This window comes from Callithrix jacchus, chromosome 1, assembly GCF_049354715.1.
Source record: "Callithrix jacchus isolate 240 chromosome 1, calJac240_pri, whole genome shotgun sequence".
Classification (NCBI taxonomy): domain Eukaryota; kingdom Metazoa; phylum Chordata; class Mammalia; order Primates; family Cebidae; genus Callithrix; species Callithrix jacchus.
This window is the reverse complement of record NC_133502.1, coordinates 164,928,814-164,950,037: the sequence shown is the minus strand read 5'-3', so window position 1 is coordinate 164,950,037 and position 21,224 is coordinate 164,928,814. Positions and strand designations below refer to the sequence as shown.

Genomic DNA, 21,224 nt, shown 5'->3' with positions numbered 1-21,224 from the left:
GGTTAGAGTGCAGTGGCACAATCTCAGCTGACTGCAACCCTCACCTCCCAGGTTTAAACAATTCTCCTGCTGCAGCCTCCTGAGTAGCTGGGGTTACAGGTGTTCACCACCATGCCTGGCTAATTTTTGTATATTTAGTAGAGATGGGGTTTTACCATGTTGGCCAGGCCAATTTCAAACTCCTGACCTCAGGTGGTCTATCTGCATCAGCCTCCCAAAGTGCTGGGATTACAGGAGTGAACCACCACACCCAGCCAGTCTAAGCACATTTTAATGTATGGTATGTGATTTATGAAGAAAGAAGTTAGAAAGCACAGAGGCTATTTCCATTGCTTTAGAGTTAAGGATAGATGCCAAATATCTTGCTTTCAAACTTTAAGATTTATCCTGGGTCACAATAGCTTCTATATTTAGTGCCATGTACATAGTAGGTATTCAAAACATAACTTTTGAGTGGTTAAAGGAGACTGAAGCTCAGAAGGAGATCAGTATTACACAGCAGTAGGTTATGGATTTAAGATTTAAACCCATGTTTGTCTGACTCCATAGCCTGTGGTGTCAGCATACAAAGAATAGAGCCTTTGTCGTTACTGGCTTTTTCCCCTACACTTTTGCATGGGCAAGCCTGTTCTGTCAAATAGCCTTCCTGGGATTCTAGAGTTCCTTCTCTCACTTTCCACTTCATCTTTTTTTGACAATAAAACTTCTCGCTCCATTCTCACTTCTTATTTCTCAGCCCCTTGGAAACTGGGTTTTGCTCCACCATCTAATCAAAGTTTTTGTCCCAAAACTTAATAAAACCATCTATTAGTCTAATTCAAAGCCCTTTTCTTAATGCTTTTTCAGAGATCATATATGTACTATCAGAAGAGTTTGGGCTTGGCATCTTCAACTTCAGCTTGCTGCAACCTGCATCTTTTTCAGAAATTTTTGCTTATCTTCCAAAGATCAAAAGGAACACCAGGCAATTGAAGTATAATATAGTCTGTGCTTCAGGTCCGGTAGTACATGTTAGTGAAGCTCTTCCCATCCCTCTACAATGCTTCCCTGGTGGTTGTTTCTCATATGTGCAGGTGCTCATTTTGAATAGAGCTGGAGAATATAGAGATATAGGTAACATATAGGTATATAGATATAGGTATAAATATAGATAGATTTATTTGCTTATGTTTTATGTATCAGGAGAGCATTAATTTCATTCGAGGTGAGCAGACTTACTAGTGAGATTTTGATATTTTAGTGGTTTTAGTGAGATGACATAGAGAGAACCATGGTTATAGAGTCAGCCAAATTTATATTTAAATTTCTTATTTCATGCTTACCTGTTGGATGGCATTGTACATTTGACTTAACCTACTTGAGCTCCATTTTCTCAGATATAAGATGGGAATAGTAAGAGCACCCTACTTTACAGGGTGACTCTGGATGTTAGGTAAGATGATGGATATAAAGAAAAGGCAGTACATGAATCAGATAGACTTAGGTTTAAGCTCTCATTTTGCCACATACCATGGAGATATAATTTAATTACTCATAATCTCAATGGAGGTGATAATAGTATTCAACTGTTAAATAAGTCTATGCATGCAAAGCACTTAGCAATAGTCCTATGATCAAACACTTGATCAATATTAGTTGTAGCTTCTTCTCACTTCCTTTTTTCTCTTCTTAATCTTCCCCCTACTTCTTTTTCTTTTTCTCCTCATATCCTCTTTCTTTGCTTCTTATTAAAGCATCCAATACAGAATAGGCATATAATAAATAGTAATTATCCTTACCTTTAGGGATCCATTGATTCAAAAATCAAAAGGGCAATCAGTTCAAAGAGACAAGGAAAGTCATACTTTACCAGAGGCAAAGAAAATATCTCTGATGGCTGGTTCCAGTGCCATATTGTTTTTTCAATAGAAGGTATTACAAAGAATAAAAATAATTCCAAGTGAGTAGAGATGTGCCTAGAATCTCTTTTGTCTGTAAATTAGCATGCATATCTTAGTATATCCCCATTTTATACAGGCAGAAAGTGAAGCTTAGAGAGCTGAAAACAATTCCATCAGTTTGCTTAGTGATAGCACTGGGATTTGAACTCAGGAGTCTGGTTCCAGTGACCATGCTCCTAAGCTCTATGTTCTACCATCCCTCTAGCATGTGTAACATCTTTTCATGGGTTAAATGCTCTAGACTTTTCAGAGTCCCACTTGCCATGATAGAAATATGACTACATTGAAGCTGATAAGAATCTACCATTTCCAAACTTCCTCAGCCAAATTTATAAGGCTCCCTTTCAAAGGCCAAGGTAAACTCAGGATGGGTCTAGCTAGACTAAGCATGTCCCCTCCTGTCCTGTGACCTTTCTTTTCCTGCCCCCACTAATAGTCCCATGGAAACCCCACCAGCAGGAGAGGCTTCCTCCCTCAGATGCCTCCTTAGGGACAATGGGCGTACTGGAAAAGTGAAATCATCAGTGGCCACAGAAGAGAAATTGTGTAATTCCTTACTTAGGAACTTGCCATTAACTTAAGCTAGCATTTAGAGATGCAAACTCCACAATCTTGGACAAATCCTTTACTTGAAACTTTCCCACCCGCCTCTCATCTCCAGATGTTCTCACCACAAGCAAGAGGAGTTACTATCTATCAAAGGACAACAGACTTAGAAGACAGGTCTTGTCTCTTGGGTGGGACTGGAATCCTCAGTTAAAGGTTTCCCTTAGGAAAAATATGTGAATTCCAGCTAGGTTTCCCCTTCCAGGACTGGTCAGTCCAGGAGCAATGCCTTGTAGGGCACAGGCTGAAAAGGGGAACCATCCTCTGAAGAACTTAAATTTATATGAGGCTAACAAACCCCTGGCAGTTGAAGGTCACAGGTGCCTTGGGAAGATGACTCATGATTAGATGGATGAGGCTACTGATATGGCTGTGTCTTCTCCCTGGAGTTGTAACCAATGTTTCCTATTGCTCATAATTGGTCTGCTATTCATCACTTTCACAATTGTTCTCAGCTCAGTGACAGGCAGGACAAATGATGTGAAGATAGTTTAGAACAATGTAAGCACAATCTATTGCCCTGATGACTGAGAAGGTCTACTGGGATCACGTTAACCACGCAACCAAACAGCTCCCAGTCTTCTTTCCTCAGACTTTATTACTCATTCATGCAGCAGTCATTCATGCAAGAAACTTCATTATGGAGTACCTACTTTGAGTCATACTTGTGGGAGGAGTTTTCAATAAAATAAGGCAAATAACTCAGAGTCCAGTAGGGAGGACAAACATATAAATAAATCAGTAAAATGTGGTAAGTTAACTAACAGATGTGTTGTCAAAGGTGCAGGAAGGGCTTTCAGTTCTGCCAGGAAATCAAGGGGGGGGTTTTCAAAGAGGACTGAAGTTGCAGTGGGTCTTAAAGAATGAGTATGATTTGATTAAAGATGGAATAAAGGCATGATAGACTGGGGGAATCCATGTACAAAGATACAGTGGCATAAACGTTTGTTGCTTGCCTAATCCATGACGAGGGGTTCAATGTAGCTGGTATGTAGGACTGGGACAGACTATGGTGGTGGGATATGAGGCTAGAGAGGTTGTTCAGCATCACTTTGTGTAGGGCTGTGTGTGCCAGGCTAAGAAAAAGAATAGTTATTTTTTTCTTAGTCAAAACTCTTTTTAATTGTTTTATTGTTTTTCTTTTTAGAAATATAGAATACAGATGAGGTCTCACTATGTTGCCCAGATTGGTCTCAAATTCCTGACCTTAAGTGATCCTCCTACGCCTCCTAATGTGCAGAGATTGCAGGTCATTTTTTTATTGATATGTAATAGTTGTACCTATTTGGGGGGTACATGTGATATTTTGTGTCTTTTTCTTTTTTGAGATGGAATCTCGCTCTGTCGCCAGGCTAGAGTGCAATGGCGCAATCTCAGCTCTCTGCCACCTCCACCTCCCAGGTTCAAGCTATTCTTGCCTCAGCCTCCTGAGTAGGTGGGACTACAGGCGTGTACCACCATGTCTAGCTAATTTTTGTATTTTTAGAAGAGATGAGTTCTCACCATGTTGGCCAGGATGGTGTCAATCTCTTGACCTCATGATCTGCTTTCCTCAGCCTACCAAAGTGCTGGGATTATAGGTGTGAGCCACTGCACTTGGGCTATGTGTGATATTTTTAGACATGCATACAATATATAATGATCAAATCAGGATAACTGGGATATCCATTATCCAAAACATATATCTTTGTTTCTTTTTTACATTGGGAACATTCTGGTTCTTCTCTTCCTGATGTTTTGAATATGATACATTATTGTTAACTATGGTCATTCTGCTGTACTATTGAATACCAGGTCTTATTCATACTAACTAACTGTGTTTTCGTATCTGTTAACCAGACTTTTTTCATCACCCTCTCTCTCTTACCTTTCCCAGGCTCTGGTAACTACCAATCAACTCTCCGCCTCCATGAGTTCTACTTTTTCAGCTTCCACATATGAATGAGAACACGTAGTATTTTTCTTTCTGTGTCTGGCTTATTTCATATAACATAATTATTTCCAGTTCTATTCATGTTGCTGTAAATGACAGAATTTTATTATTTTATGGTTGAATAATGCCCCATTGTATATATACATCACATTTTCTTTATCCATGTATTTATTGGTAGACACTTAGGTTGAGTCCATTTCTTGTTTATTGTTAACAGTACTGCAATAAATGTGAGAGTGTAGCTATCTCTTTAACATATTGATTTTATTTCCTTTGGATATATACCCAGTAGTGAGATTATTGGATCATATGGTAGGTTTATTTTTAATTTTTAGAGGAATTCTCATACTGTTTTCTGTAATCGCTGTACTAATTTATATTCCCACCAACAGTGTATAAGAGTTCCCCTTTCTGAACATTTATGCCAGCATTTGTTATTTTTTTGTCTTTTTGATAATAACTATCCAAATTGGAGTGAGATAATATCCCCATTGTGGTTTTGATTTGCATTTCCCTGATAATTAGTGATAAGCATTTTTTCCATATGCTTGGCCAATTTTATATCTTTTTTGAGGACTGTCTATTCAGCTCTTTTGCCCATTTTTAAATTGGATTACATATTTTCTGTTTTGGGGTTTTTTGGGTTTTTTTTTTTTTTGCTGTTACATATTCTGGGTATTAACCCTTTGTCAGAGCCATAATTTGCAAATATTTTCTGTCATCCTGTGGGTTGCCTTTTCACTCATTTGACTGTTTCCTTTGCAGTCAACAAAGGAAGATTTTTAATTTGATGTAATCCCATTTGTCTATTTTTGCTTTTATTGCCTGTGCTTTTGAGGTCTTATTCAAAAAAGTGTTGCCCAGACCAACATGAAGTTATTTTTTAAATCAAGTCCTTATTTGGTTGTGGCAAATAATGACTTGGGACTGACCAGGGCAAGGTTAACTGGTCCCCCTCCCTCCTCCTGAGACTATGTCATATGCCACCTGTCTTTAGTATTTAGGGAAAATGACCAGGATGGAGAAGAGGATTCAGTCTGTAGGTTGAGACCTGTGTTTGAGTCCTCTAATTCCTAGAGTTGTGACATTGATGAAGTCACTTGATTACAGGAGCATCAAATTTCTAAAAATTTCAACTTTTTCAAGGGTTGCATGGAAACAATGCAACCTAATATACAGGCTTTTTATGGGGTTGACAGTGGCCCATGGTGGTTAAGCACTTAGGCTTTGGAATTTGAGAAACATGGGTCTGAGTTACTGTTCTGCTATATACTGGCTACATTACTTAGGAAAGGAACCCAAACTCTCTGGGGCTTCAGTCTCATCCTGTATACAGTGGCCACAATAGAAGTATTAAATTCATGATGTTGCTGTACAAATTAAATGAATCCCTGCATGTCAGTTCTCACTGAGCACTGTGTTTGGAATAGAAAAGTATTCAAAAAATGCCCACTGTTATTTTTAATGCATTAAAACCTACTACTTCATCTTCTGTGTAAGATTGATGGGAGCTGAAATATGGAACTAACTGACAAGAAAAATTGCTCCTTGCCTGAGGATCATATAATCCTATCATCTTGTGTGTGTATGTCTTGAGAAACAGACAGCTGACAGAGTCTCGTGCACAGGTATCTCAGTGGGTTGTATATTTATTTCTCTAATATTTTTTCATTAGCAGAGGTAAGTGTGGCAATAAGGGGGTTTGGATGACTCTAAATGTCTTCTTCCTGTCACCCAGATTAAGGAGCTGTTCTGTCGGCCTCTCATCATTCAGAGGAGAATGGCTTGAACAGTGAAATTTATCCTGACAGGGGAAATTAGGTGTCATTTCTGTGATTTATAGAGCCATAGATTGAGCTGCACAATTTCTTATGTAGGAAATGGGTCCTTGCCAGTTAGTATTTCTTCATTCTATGGGGGGATCTGAGGCTGAAAATAAGAGGTAGGTTGAAGAAGGTCAGGGGCCACTGCTTGGGATTTGACGTTGAGTCCAAAGTAGACCCTCTGCCCTACTGTGTTGTCTGGGTGACCTTGTTGTCAGTATCTTCTCTGACCTTGCACTTGCTCATCTGTAAGAATTACTGGAAACAGTAAAACCTGCTGCTTCTGCAAGTTGTTGGGAGGATGATAGAAGCTAACAGGCAGATGCCTTAGCACTAGGCATAAAATAAGCAGATGCTTAATAGGTGTCTATTCTCTTCATCTCACTCCTATTTCTTCAAAAACTGTTAATGGTATGCTCATCATCTGTGTGACTTTCTCTGCAGAGAGGATGCCAGTTGGCAGGAAGTCAAATAGACTTTCTCTAGAGCAATTTTTGTTCTCAGCCAAATAGAACTGAGAGGTCCCATATACTCTCTACCCCATATATACAAAATCTCCCTGACTGTTAACATCTTCACCAGAGTAGTACGTTTGCCACGATCAATGAACCTGCATTGATACATCATTAGCACCCAAAGTCCATAGTTTATGAGAGGGTTCCCTCATGATGTTGTACTTTCTCTGTGTTTTTACAAATGTATAATTCCATGTATATAGCATCATAGAGTATTTTCACTGCTGTATAAATCTACCGTGCTCTGCTTATTCATCCTTCCCTTCTCTCTAACCTCTAGAAACCATGAATCCTTTTGCTGTCTCCAAAGGTTAGCCTGCTGTTAGGCAACTCTAGTCAGTATATCTAGGATGGGAAGTTGTAAAAGGGATGGGAAAATTATGGCCAGCTTTGTGAAACAGCTAAATCTTAGCATGATTGAGAGGGTGATCAGAAATAGCAACACTGTGATCTGAATGTTTAACTTAAAGGAACTAACAGGTGACAATAAGACCCAGAGAGGGGAAGAGACTTACTGAGGTCACACAGTAAATTAGAAAATGTTGGCATTCCTTTGGACTCTCCTGTCTTTGTCTTTTTACTCTTTGCATGTTCTGTACTTTTTCTGTGTCATTTCATTCACACTTGTGGCTTCGGTTACATTGAACTATATGATATTGCTAACATTTATTTGACTTACAAAATTGCAATTTCAATATTATCATTCGTTCATTCTCATTTGTAGAGTGAAAAATCCCAATATATGCTAAACATGGGTGGACTCAGGGGTGTGAATAATATTTTTAATAAATGGATATTATTTTATACGGAGGCTTTATATTTCAAAGCATAGATTTCCTGGTTTAAGCCAAATGTCCTGTATTCAAAGCCTAGCTCTACCACTTACCAGCTATGTGACCTTGGAAACGAATGCAAATTGGATATAATAACCACACCTAGCTCACATATTGTTGGGAAAATTTAATGAGTTAATATGTCTTAAGTACTTCAGGTGTTGTGAGGAGTAATACATACAAAGAATTTAGAACAGCGCCTGGTTTGTAGTAAGCATTCCATAAATATAATGTAATTATTAGTATTCTCTACCTCAATGAGAACATTGCTTATGGTTGTGTTGGATGACAGCATGGGCTTCAGGATTAGATGGGTTGAGTTCAATGCTGGTTCTACTGTATTTTGGTGGGTAACCATGTTGAACAGACTGTTTTATTCTTCAGACCTCAATTTCCTAATCTATAAAATGGGGATAGGAACAGCAAAACTACTACATAAGTCTATTGACATGATTATATAATACAATGTATATTAAAGTGCTTACTACCCTCTCAGTGAATGCTGATGTTATTCTTGTTTTCTACTAAAATGACCAAAGTTGGTGGCTTGAACCCAGGACCAAATGTAGGCGATGTGGTGTAGTGAACGTTTCTCTTCTTTGGGCCTCCTAGTCTGTGCAGAGTTGTGAGGACCAACTGCATGTCTCAGGACCCTTCTATATCTGAAATGCCAAGAATCCATGCCAATGAATGTGCTTGTATACACTTCAGAGCCCTACCTTCTGGGATATATATGTAGTTTTAGGTTTCTACTTTCCCTTACTCAGCTACTCCCTAATTGCTACATTTTCCAAGCGATTTTTGACAGGACTCACCTCAGTTGCCTTCCTGTGTTGTTTGGGAGGAAGAAGATTTAAGTCAATGAACACTACCTGTGTTTCTCCCTATATGTGTTTTTATATATGTTACTTAATTGTGCATTCATTGATTTTTTTATTGCATTTTAGGTTTTGGGGTACATGTGCAGAACATGCAAGATAGTTGCATATGTACACACGTGGCAGTGTGATTTGCTGCCTTCCTCCCCTTCACCCACATCTGGCATTTCTCCTCATGCTATCTCTCCCCAGCTCCCCATCCCCGCTGTCCCTCCTCTATTCCTCCCAACAGACCCCAGTGTGTAGTGCTCCCCTCCCTGTGTCCACATGTTCTCATTGTTCATCACCCGCCTATGAGTGAGAATATGTGGTATTTCATTTTCTGTTCTTGTGTCAGTTTGCTGAGAATGATGTTCTCCAGATTCATCCATGTCCCTAAAAACACAAACTCATCATTTTTGATTGCTGCATAATATTCCATGGTGTATATGTACCAAATTTTCCCAGTCCAGTCTATCATCGATGGGCATTTGGGTTGGTTCCAGGTCTTTGCTATTGTAAACAGTGCTGCAATGAACATTCGTGTGCATGTGTCCTTATAGTAGAATGATTTATCATCCTTTGGATATATACCCAGTAATGGGATTGCTGGGTCAAATGGAATTTCTATTTCTAGGTCCTTGAGGAATCGCCATACTGTCTTCCACAATGGTTGAACTGTGGTTCACCACCAGCAGTGTAAAAGTGTTCCTATTTCTCCACATCCTCTCCAGCATCTGTTGTCTCCAGATTTTTTAATGATCGCCATTATAACTGGCATGAGATGGTATCTCAATGTAGTTTTGATTTGCATCTCTCTGATGACCAGTGACGATGAGCATTTTTTCATATGTTTGTTGGCCTCATGCATGTCTTCTTTTGTAAAGTGTCTGCTCATACCCTTTGCCCATTTTTGAATGGGCTTGTTTGTTTTTTTCTTGTAAATCTGTTTGAGTTCTTTGTAAATTCTGGATATCAGCCCTTTGTCGGATGGGTAAACTGCAATATTTCTTTCCCATTCTGTTGGTTGCCAATTCACTCTAATGACTGTTTCTTTTGCTGTGAAGAAGCTGTGGAGTTTGATTAGGTCTCATTTGTCTATTTTGGCTTTTATTGTCAATGCTTTTGGTGTTTTGGTCATGAAGTCCTTGCCTACTCCTATGTCCTGAGTGGTTTTGCCTAGATTTCCTTCTAGCGTTTTTATGGTGCCAGGTCTTATGTTTAAGTCTTTAATTCATCTGGAGTTAATTTTAGTGTAAGGTGTCAGAAAGGGGTCCAGTTTCTGCTTTCTACAAATGGCTAGCCAGTTTTCCCAACACCATTTATTAAACAGGGAATCCTTTCCCTATTGCTTGTTTTTGTCAGGTTTATCCAAGATTGTATGGGTGTAGATATGTTGTGTTGCTTACAATGCCTCTGTTTTGTTCCATTGGTCTATATCTCTGTTTTGGTACCAGTACCATGCTGTTTTGATTATTGTAGCCTTGTAGTATAGTTTGAAATCCGATAGTGTGATGCCCCCCGCTGTGTTCTTTTTGCTTAGAATTGACTTCACTATGCGGGCTCTCTTTTGGTTCCATATGAAGTTTAAGGTGTTTTTTTCCAGTTCTGTGAAGAAGGTCATTGGTAGCTTGATGGGGATGGCATTGAATCTATAAATTACTTTGGGCAGTATGGCCATTTTCATGATATTGATTCTTCCTAACCATGAACATGGAATGCTTCTCCATCTGTTTGTGTCCTCTCTTATTTCATTGAGCAGTGGTTTGTAGTTCTCCTTGAAGAGGTCCTTTACATTCCTTGTTAGTTGTATTCCTAGGTATTTTATTATCTTTGCAGCAATTGTGAATAGCAGTTCGTTCTTGATTTGGCTCTCTTTAAGTCTGCTATTGCTGTATAGGAATGCTTGTGATTTTTGCCCATTGATTTTGTGTCCTGAGACTTTGTGAAGTTGCTTATCAGTTTCAGGAGTTTTGGGGCTGAGACGATGGGATCTTCTACATATACTATCATGTCGTCTGCAAATAGAGACAATTTGGATACCTCCTTTCCTATTCAAATACGCTTTATTTCTTTTTCTTGCCTGATTGCTCTGGCTAGAACTTCCAGTACTGTATTGAATAGGAGTGGTGAGAGAGGGCATCCTTGTCTAGTGCCAGATTTCAAAGGGAATGCTTCCAGTTTTTGCCCATTCAGTATGATATTGGCTGTTGGTTTGTCATAAATAGCTTTTATTATTTTGAGATTCGTTCCATCAATACCAAGTTTATTGAGGGTTTTTAGCATAAAGGGCTGTTGAGTTTTGTCAAAGGCTTTCTCTGCGTCAATTGAGGTAATCATGTGGTTTTTGTTTTTGGTTCTGTTTATGTGGTGAATTACGTTTATAGACTTGCATATGTTTAACTAGCCTTGCATCCCTGGGATGAATCCTACTTGATCATGGTGGATAAGGTTTTTGATGTGCTGTTGCATTCGGCTTGCCAGTATTTTATTGAAGATTTTTGCATCTATGTTCATCATGGATATTGGCCTGACGTTTTCTTTTTTTGTTGAATCTCTGCCTGGTTTTGGTATCAGGATGATGTTGGTCTCATAAAATGATTTGGGAAGGATTCCCTCTCTTTGGATTATTTGGAATAGTTTCAGGAGGAATGGTAACAGTTCCTCTTCATGTGTCTGGTAGAATTTGGCTGTGAACCCATCTGGACCTGGGCTTTTTTTGTGTGGTAGGCTCTTAATTGCTGCCTCGACTTCAGATCTTGTTATTGGTCTATTCATGGTTTTGACTTCTTCCTGGTGTAGGCTTGGAAGGACGCAAGTGTCCAGGAATTTATCCATTTCTTCCAGGTTTACTAGTTTATGTGCACAGAGTTGTTTGTAATATTCTCTGATGATGGTTTGAATTTCTGTGGAATCTGTGGTGATTTCCCCTTTATCGTTTTTTATTGCATGTGTTTGGTTATTCTCTCTTTTCTTTTTTATTAATCTGGCTAGTGGTCTGTCTATTTTGTTAATCTTTTCAAAAAACCAGCTCTTGGATTTATTGATTTTTTGAAGGGTTTTTCGTGTATCTGTCTCCTTCAGTTCTGCTCTGATCTTAGTTATTTCTTTTCTTCTGCTAGGTTTTGAGTTTTTTTGATCTTGCTCCTCTAGCTCTTTCAATTTTGATGACAGGGTGTCAATTCTGGATCTCTCCACTCTTCTCATGTGGGCACTTATTGCTCTATATTTTCCTCTAGAGACTGCTTTAAATGTGTCCCAGAGATTCTGGTATGTTGTGTCTTCGTTCTCGTTGGTTTCGAAGAACTTTTTTCTGCCTTCATTTCATTGTTTACCCAGTCAACATTCAAGAGCCAGTTGTTCAGTTTCCATGAAGCTGTGTGGTTCTGAGTTAGTTTCTGAATTCTGAGTTCTAACTTGATTGCACTATGGTCTGAGAGACTGTTTGTTATGATTTCCGTTCTTTTGCCTTTGCTGAGGAGTGCTTTACTTCGAATTATGTGGTCAAATTTAGAGTAGGTGTGATGTGGTGCTGAGAAGAATGCGTATTCTGTGGTTTTGGGGTGGAGAGTTCTGTAAATGTCTATCAGGTTTGCTTGCTCCAGGTGTGAGTTCAAGCCCTGGATATCCTTGTTGATTTTCTGTCTGGTTGATCTGTCTAATATTGACAGTGGAGTGTTAAAGTCTCCCACTATTATTGTGTGGGAGTCTGAGTCTCTTTGTAAGTCATTAAGAACTTGCCTTATATATCTGTGTGTTCCTGTATTGGATCCATGTATATTTACGATCGTTAGCTCTTCCTGTATCAATCCTTTGACCATTATGTAATGTCCTTCTTTGTCTCTTTTGATCTTTGTTGCTTTCAAGTCTATTTTGTCAGAGATGAGAATTGCAACTCCTGCTTTTTTTTGCTCTCCATTTGCTTGGTAAATCTTCCTCCATCCCTTTATTTTGAGCCTTTGTGTATCCTTGCATGTGAGATGGGTTTCCTGGATACTGCACACCGATGGGTTTTGGCTTTTTATCCAATTTGCCAGTCTGTGTCTTTTGATTGGGGCATTTAGCCCATTTACATTTAGGGTTAATATTGTTATATGTGAATTTGATACTGCCATTTTGATGCTAAGTGGCTGTTTTGCCCATTAGTTGATGAAGATTCTTCATTTTGTTGATGCTCTTTAGCATTTGGTATATTTTTGGAGTGGCTGGTACTGGTTGTTCCTTTCTATGTGTAGTGCATCTTTCAGGAACTCTTGTAAAGCAGTCCTGGTAGTGACAAAATCTCTGAATACTTGCTTGTTCATGAAGGATTTTATTTTTCTTTCACTTATGATGCTTAGTTTGGCTGGATATGAAATTCTGGGTTGAATGTTCTTTTCTTTAAGGATATTGAATATTGCCCCCCCTTCTGACTTGTAGGGTTTCTGCCGAGAGATCTGCTGTGAGTCTGATGGGCTTCCCTTTGTGGGTAACCTGACCTTTCTCTCTGGCCGCCCGTAGCATTTTCTTCTTCATTTCAACCCTGGTGAATCTGATGATTATGTGCCTTGGGTTGCTCTTCTTGAGGAATATCTTTGTGGTGTTCTCTGTATTTCCTGGATTTAAATATTGGCCTGCCTCAGAGCCCTTTTTTAAAAAAGTTGAACGGTTGACGCTCTCCCATGTGTTTCAGTCACCTGCTGAAAGGGCGCCGGGATCTGTGTGATTTCCCATGCGGCGACCCACTGCGCCGGCTGAAACAATGTGGCTGCCTGGGAATCTCCTGGGCTGCTTTATGTTTCAGTCCCGATTAATCAGATGAATGGGCTAATGTGTCTTCCCGGATCTCGAATTGCCAGTTTTACAGGGCAACCAGACCAGTGTATTTTGTATAGATAGCCGCTGCGTTGTGGTGCCAGCCCAAACTGCTGTGCTGGCCGAAACAGCCATGCAGGCCAAAACAGCCACTCTGGCGTCCGGTAGGGCTCCTCCACCTGGGAATCTCCTGGTCTGTGGGCAATAAAGATCCATCTGGAAATACGGCGTCCACTCACCCTCTGTGCTTTCACTGGTAGCTGCAATTCTGAGCTGCTCCTACAGCGCCATTTTGAAAAGTTCCACACATTCATTGATTTGTTAAAGACCGACCAATTAATCGCCTTCTCACTGTCAGGGTAGATGGGCATGTCTTTTTTCATTCCTAAGGAATGGGGCCTCCAGCCCCTGCACCTTATCTCCTGTGGCTACCAGGGAAGTGGGTAATTGGAATCTCCTGTAGCCATTATGAGGAGATAGGCTGATGACGGATGGCAGATGGTTCAAGTAGATCTTATCCCAGAGTTCCAGAGTGGGCTGGAACCTCTGTTTCTGCTTTTTTGGAGACACTTCTATGATAACCTCTTCAATCCTTCCCATGTTCATCAATTTCCTTCTGATCTATTAAACACATCCTCAGCATGGGTGCACTAATTAGTCTCCCTATAAAGCTGGGATGTCAACCACTGTCTCTTCATCTCCCATCTCTCTAGGGCCCTAGAAGCTTCTTACTTTATATCTGCAAACACTTCTGGGCAAAAAAAGCTATTGACAATTGTCTTCTAAAGGAACTCTGCCTCCATAGCCCACCCAATCTCCTTTCAATGGCTTCAAAATCATTTACTCTTTTTATGGTGATCAAAGAGATGCCTTTCTGTCATCTCTCTTGTTAGAACACAATAATATCAAGTACAGAAGTATAAATCTTGGTAGAACATCCTATTTTGTATTTAAAACATATTTAAATATATTTATAACATATTTAAAATGTATGTTTGGGATCCTATGTGTTCACTCTTTTTCTTGAAGGTAGGGACACAGAGATGATTCAAATGTATGACCTTGGCCAGGTGCAGTGGCTCATGTCTATAATTTCAGCACTTTGGGAGGCCGAGGCGGGTGGATCACCAGGTCAGGAGTTTGAGACCAGTCTGACCAACATGGTGAAACCTTGTCTCTACTAAAAGTACAAAACTTAGCTGGGTGTGGTAGCGCATGCCTGTAATCCCAGATGCTTGGGGAGGCTGAGGCAGGAGGATCGCTTGAACTGGGGAGGTGGAGGTTGCAGTGAGCTCAGATTATGCCACTATACTTTAGACTGGGCAACAGAGTGAGACTCTATCTCAAAAAAAAGGTTGGGGACAGGAGTTTGGGCAGCACCAGGTAGGCAGTGGTGGGGCCAGAGCGGGGAGGTTTTTTATTTTGTTTTGTTTTTTGTTTTGAGATGGAGTCTTGCTTTGTTGCTCAGGCTGGAATACATTGGTGCAATCTCAGCTCACTGCAGACTCTGCCTCCCAAGTTCAAGGGATTATTCTGCCTCAGCCTCCCAAATAGGTGGGATTATAGGCACCCGCCACCACGCCTGGCTAATTTTTGTATTTTTAGTAGAGACAGGTTTTCACTATATTGGCCAGGCTGGTCTTGAACTCCTGACCTTGTTATCTACCCGCCTCGGCCTTCCAAAGTACTGGGATTATAGGTGTGAGCCACCGTGCCCAGCTGGGAGATTGTTTCAAGACACCTTATAGGTAGAGGGTTGACCCCTGCTTTTTGGCTGGAGGCACCAAACTGACATGAGAGATACAAGTAATGCTGGGGAAGAAGAGGATCATAAACATACACACACATTTTCTTTGCTGTTATTATTCATTTGGTTTGTTTCATTCAGCATTCCATGTGAACTTTTAATTCAACAAATATTGACTGCCTTATATTAAATGCTAGATACTGGGTTTGGCCCTAAAATGGAGCCAATGAGTAAAAAGATTAAATAGATTGTTTTTTTCCTCTAGAAAGCCTTTCCCCTCCTCATTTGTTATGGGTTGAGCCATCATATGGCCAAGTTTACTAGTACCATGGAGATGAAATCCATTAGACATTGAATAAGCATTTCAGAGCATCTTTATGGAGTCATGCAGACTAGAACCATCTTACTGTCAGAAATAACTTACTTGGTATCTGCATGTGAGAATAATTTTTAGGATAAAAATTACAGTCATTTCAAGTATAGAGTGTGGAATTTAATTCATGGGCTTAGTGACATTCTATGTAGATGTTTCTAAATATCTTAAATACAGGGTATTTACCCAAAGTTTAAGATTCCTGAGATATTGTCATAATTTTAGAGCTAGAAGCACCCCCTTCCTTCTGTATTCCTTCTGTGTGCATTACTTCATAGCATTTGAACTATAGTAATTGTAATTGTTTATGTGTGTATCTTTGCTAGTAAACCACAGATCCCTTGAACTTAGCAACTAGGTCTTGTTCATCCCCTTTCTAGTTTCTGGAAGGCACAAGGTATGTTGTAGGAAGTTCAGTGAATGTGCACTCAACTTAAACCTTAGAAAACATATCTTCTACACCCTCATTTGTAGATAGGGAAATTGAGGCTTAAGAATGAGGAATCTTTTATGCAAGTTTAAAAAGGAAAGTAGCAAGAGAGTCAGAAATACATCCTAGGTTTTTTTTTTTTGTTTTTTTTTTTTTATTGCTTAATATTTTTGTGGCTCTTTTCTCCTCTTGCCCAGCTCGGTTTGCTAGCTAATTAGCCAGAAGTTGGAAGCATTTACAAGTTGTGGAAATGCAAACCTTCTTTGTTATGAAAACCAGTGGCCATGTATATGTAACCATTAAGTGCAGAATTTGTTTCTGAGGTCCCTCTACTGACCAAAAGCCAGGAGTCAACAATACCTCCAGTGTAAGGTTTCATTTTCTCTCAAACACACAGAGACATATACACATGCAGACAACACACGCACACGCAGAAGCACATGACCCAAGCAGAGCAGCTGAACAGGATATTTTGGATGAAATCTTGGCATTTGTTGTTCCTGTGTGACCTAGTAAGGTCAAGGGTACAAGGATTCAAATGGGCTTCAGTTAAAGTCCCTCCCTCTCCCTCCATGCTCTTCTGTAAGTGGGTATTGAACATCCATCTCAAAGGGTAATTTTGAACACCAAACGGAGGGATAGAGTAGTTTCATCATGAAGTTGCTCTATCACCTTGGTCCAGCCAGCTAGCCTCTCTCACTGTATCTGCATCTGTAAAATGGATTAGATTAGATGATTTACAGAGTCCTATGAAGCTGGAACGTTATGTCACTTTCCTCTCCTGGGATCTAATTGGACTCTGGATGGAGTGTTGCAAGAACTGAAGAGGTAAGCAAAGAGTGATCCTGCATTGACACAATGCTGGCTTCTGCAGCCTTATGAGGGCTCCCTGTTTGATGTTGGCCTTTTATCCGGGTGTGTTTGTTTTCTATCCAGTGTTTGCCTGGCCATTGCACCAGTCCCCATTCTGTTCCTCGGGGTTTTGGGAAAGAGCCAGTGGATGAGGATTTTTACAGGCAGGATTTCTTCCCAAGAACTGCCTGGATGGTGAAACTCACAAAGTCCAGAGAGATTTCCTGTTTTGTTTTCCTCAAGCTCAAGTTCCTTTTATGACAAAAACCAAGTGGGCGCGTGCACGCGCGTGCACACACACACACACACACACACACACAGAGTATGCTCTCTCTCTTCCCATTGCTGGGGTCCAGTGCAATCTTCCCATCTGTGTCACTTTCACCCATGGCCCTGGGTTTCACCATTATGGTAATTAAGCCCTTAATGCTGGCTGGAGATGTTACAGAATTTTAAGCCATCAGTAGTTACGCACGTCAATTTTGATAAAGGGGAACCTGTAAAGGGAGCAAGAAAAGATCTAACAGTCAGCATGACCTCATGCAGTTGCATCTGGATTCTGTCCTCATGAGAGTGCCTCTCTCTGGTGCTGGCTAGAGAATGGACATTTGTTCTCAGCATAGGTTCTAGCACCTAGTAGGAACAATGTTCTTACTGTGTGACACAACCTGGCCCAGGCACTTTATATGCAAATCGTTTACAAAATATACTTACACTAAAAAAAAAATTGTCTGGAATTTGAATTTAACTGAGCACCCTGTGTTTTTACTTATGGAATCTAGCAACCCGACTTGGGATTAATTCCATGGCTCAGAATCGTTAAACGGAAAAGATCTGCACTTGGAAGTCACAAAGATCTGGGCTGGGATTCTGCTTCCACCATTTACTTGCTGTGTGATCTTGGGAAAATTACTCGACTGCTCTGATTCCTAGTTTTCTCATGTATAAATGAGGATCATAATATCTGTATCTCAGGATTATTGTGATGATAACATTTTTAATGCACTTACAGTACCATGTGCTGTGCCACTGAGTGTTTCTTGAATATTAATTGTATTTTTTATTTATTTGGGTAAGGACACTTAACTCAGGCGAAATTTAATCATTCATTCACCCCTAGGAGAAAATATGAATAAGAATGTATGGCAGGAATAATTGGAGACATTTTGTCAACTTCCAGGAGAAATGTGATGGAAGCTTACACAGGAACACTCTTGATAAACACCTTCTCCTTTTAGTTCTGTGTTCTTGGTCACTCAGGAGGGAGACCCCAGACCTCTTTATAGAAACGTATTCTACTTGAGTCTTTTAGACAATGCAGAATGAAAAAAGTGATATCTAGGTAATCAGGTGCCCTTAGCAGTGTGCAACTTTTATTTAAAAGCCCATCAAAAATAAAAAAAAAATGAAAGAAATGAAGAATAAGAACATCATATAGAGTAGGCAAATCACATAGCTACCAAATGAATAAAAGATCAACAGTCTCTGGAATCCTTACATTTTAAAGGCAGCTGTCATTCATTCAGAATCTCCCCTGCCTTGAAATGTCAGTGCTAGCATCAAGCACACACCGAAGATTATCTTTCACACCAGAACCCAAGGGAGGGGAATGAAGGTAAAACTTGAGTCCTGTCCTATGTTGTGCTAAACTGAAAAAAGTCCCTTCCAAGTTCTCTTTACTACCGAATATTAATGATCCATTTTTCAGTGTCCATTCATTTATTCACTGACTGTTGACTGAATAACTGTCCTAGATCCCACGAAAATATTCCTGTGAATAAGGCCTGGCCCTTGCCCTTGGTGGGACCAGTGTTGTTGGGAGAGACAGGCAAGGAAATATGTGGGTAGGTATGGTCTGGTGTGTTATGGTGTCCAGAAGAGGAGCATGGTTCTAGACTTAAGAAAGTTAGAGTGGGCTTCCCAGATTAAAGTTTACTATTTGAGACCAAAAGAGTATATTGGAGTGCAGAAAAGTAATATTCCAGCCGTAGAACTGTGTGTGTGTGTGTGGTGCTCATGTGTATGTTTAAAAAAGACTGAAGCACCTTCCAATTAAGTAGAACATTGATTATCATTTAGAACAAAGATCAGCAAACTGTGGTCCTCAGACCCAATCTAGCCTGCTAATTCTCTTTGTAAACAACGTTTTATAGGAACACAGCCACGCCAATTCATGTAATGTATTGCTGGTGCCACTTTCATGCTACAAAGGCAGTGTTAAGTAATTGTGGCAGAGTCTACTTTGTCCCAAGCCAAAAATGTTTACTCTCTGGCCCTTTACAGAAATCGTTTTCTGGCTCCTGATTTAGAGAACCCTTTACATAAACGAGAATTCACTGTTGGTGGAAATTATGTGGGTACACGAGAATGGATGATGCTGTGCAAAGAAAGTCAGAAGAGTGCTGAGAGATGGAAAGGAGGCCAGGAGTGAGGATAAGGTATTTAGACTTTATCCTGAAGACTGTGGGAAACTTTGAAGGTTTTTAAGCAGTGCAATGAGACAGTCGGGCTTCTATAAAAGGCGTCGCAGCAAGGTGTTTAAGAGGGCAGGCTTTGGAGCCAGATTGCCTTGGGTTGGATCCTAGTTCTATCACTTGCCATCTGTAAACCTCAGTCAAGTTATTTCCTCTTTGTGTGCTTCAGTTTTCCAACTTGTAAAACAGGAAATTATACTAATATTGTCTATTGTGTGAGGTTGTTGTGAAGATTAAATAAGTTATTGCAGGTGGAGTGCCAAGCCCAGGGAACATTCTCAATAGATACAGTTACTGTTGTTTCTCAGTGATCATTCTGGCTTCTGGGGAGGGAATGGCTCAGGATGGGAGAGCCTAATAGTAGAGTACAAGGGATTTATGGAGTAGATGGTAAAAAGGCTACTCGGAAGCTCTCGTTGGCTCACATCATGGCCATCAGCATGTTTACTCTCAATCTCTCCCCTATTGTCACAGTTGTGTATTGTGTCCTCCTTTTTTCCAGGCCTTCAAGAGTGCACTGATGAGTTCCTACTGGTGCTCGGGGAAAGGAGATGTGATTGATGACTGGTGCAGGTGTGACCTCAGTGCCTTTGATGCCAGCGGGCTCCCCAACTGCAGCCCCCTTCCGCAGCCGGTGTACGTATGTATGGCCCCTTTTCCTTTGGCCATCCCTTTTCATGGACTCACACTCCTGTCCTGCTAGCCCATGGCATGACTTGCTCCTGCTCCTAAGGTGCCTAACAAGATCCACAAAGATCCTGGAGCCTACCTTCTCTTTTAGGAAAGAAGGGAGCTTTGGCATAACAGAATTGTGGCACGGGAGCAGACACTGATATTGCAGTGTATGCTCTTTTAAATAATGCCAATCAGTTTATCATTTCTTCCTTCAGTTACCCATTCAGCAGAAGCTTACTAGGCAGCTGACTACTTTGTCAGGTCTCATGTTGGGCAATGGGGGTACTGAGATAAAGAAACTAGAGAACCTCTTCTATGAAGCTTCATTTTATTCATTCGTTCAACAAATGATTTTGAAAACCTACTATGAGTCAAGCACTGGGAAACATGTCAATGAACAGGTTAGGCATAGTCCTTGTACTTAGGGAACTGACAACTTAGTGGAAGAGATAGATGCCAGAACAAAAACAGGAAAATAAAATACAGTTTAAAAGTTTAAGTAAGGGCTGAGCACCATGGCTAAGGCCTGTAATCCCAGCACTTTAGGAGGCTGAGGTAGGAGGGTCTCTTGAGGCCAGGAATTGAGACCAGCTTGGGCAACATAGTGAGACCTCGCCTCTACAAAATAAAAAATAATAATTTAAAAAATAGCTCATGTGGTGGCTCATACCTGTAGTTCCAGCTACTAGGGAGGCTGATGTGGGAGGATCACTTGAGTCCAGGAGTTTAAGGTTCAGCCTATATATATTATTAGGTTCAGCCTAATAATATATCACAATATTATTATAAGTGATCTATGCTTTCACCACTGTACTCCAGCTTGGGTGACAGTGAGACTCTTTCTCAAAAACAAAATTTTTCAAATATGAAAAATAAACAAAGAAGTGCTATTAAAGAGAATAATTAGGAGATGTTTCAGTTGAAAGAGAGAGGGAATAGTCCAGGAAAGCTCTTTGAAGAGATCTAAATTAGGGTAGACATCAGCCAGGCAACTAGTGGTGAGAATCACACGCCAGGCAGAAGGAACAGCATTTGAGAAGGCCCAGACACTGGAAATTCACCATTTGAGCAAGTAAAGGAAAGTCATTGTGGTTGAAGGTGTGTGATGAAGAGGGAAAAGTGGTGTGAGAAGTGTGAGAGAGGGGCAGGAACCAATACTGGAAAACAAAGTCCCATAATCAACCTCTGTGGGTGACAAGAATCACATTGTAAGATAGTTTTTGAAGAGACGGTGTGGTATCATGGCAAAAAGGAATCTGGGATAAGGATAAGCAAAGTTACCATCATGGTCCTGTCCTCAGCTTGCTGTGTGACCTTGTGCAAACTGTTTACTGTTTTTTTTTTTTTTTTTGAGCCTTTCCCCATTTTGTGA

The 21,224-nt window shown here is 40.3% G+C and overlaps 1 protein-coding gene across 8 annotated transcripts in view; it reads left to right on the top strand.

Moving 5' to 3' along the window:
- The window catches only part of ASTN2 (astrotactin 2), a 1,016,905-nt gene that overhangs the window by 824,189 nt on the left and 171,492 nt on the right, over nt 1-21,224 (top strand). For all 8 annotated transcript variants that reach the window (XM_078375313.1, XM_002743253.6, XM_078375307.1 and 5 more), the window contains one exon: nt 19,680-19,813. In XM_078375313.1, coding sequence (XP_078231439.1) covers nt 19,680-19,813 — 134 coding nt within the window. The remainder of the gene's footprint in view (nt 1-19,679; nt 19,814-21,224) is intronic.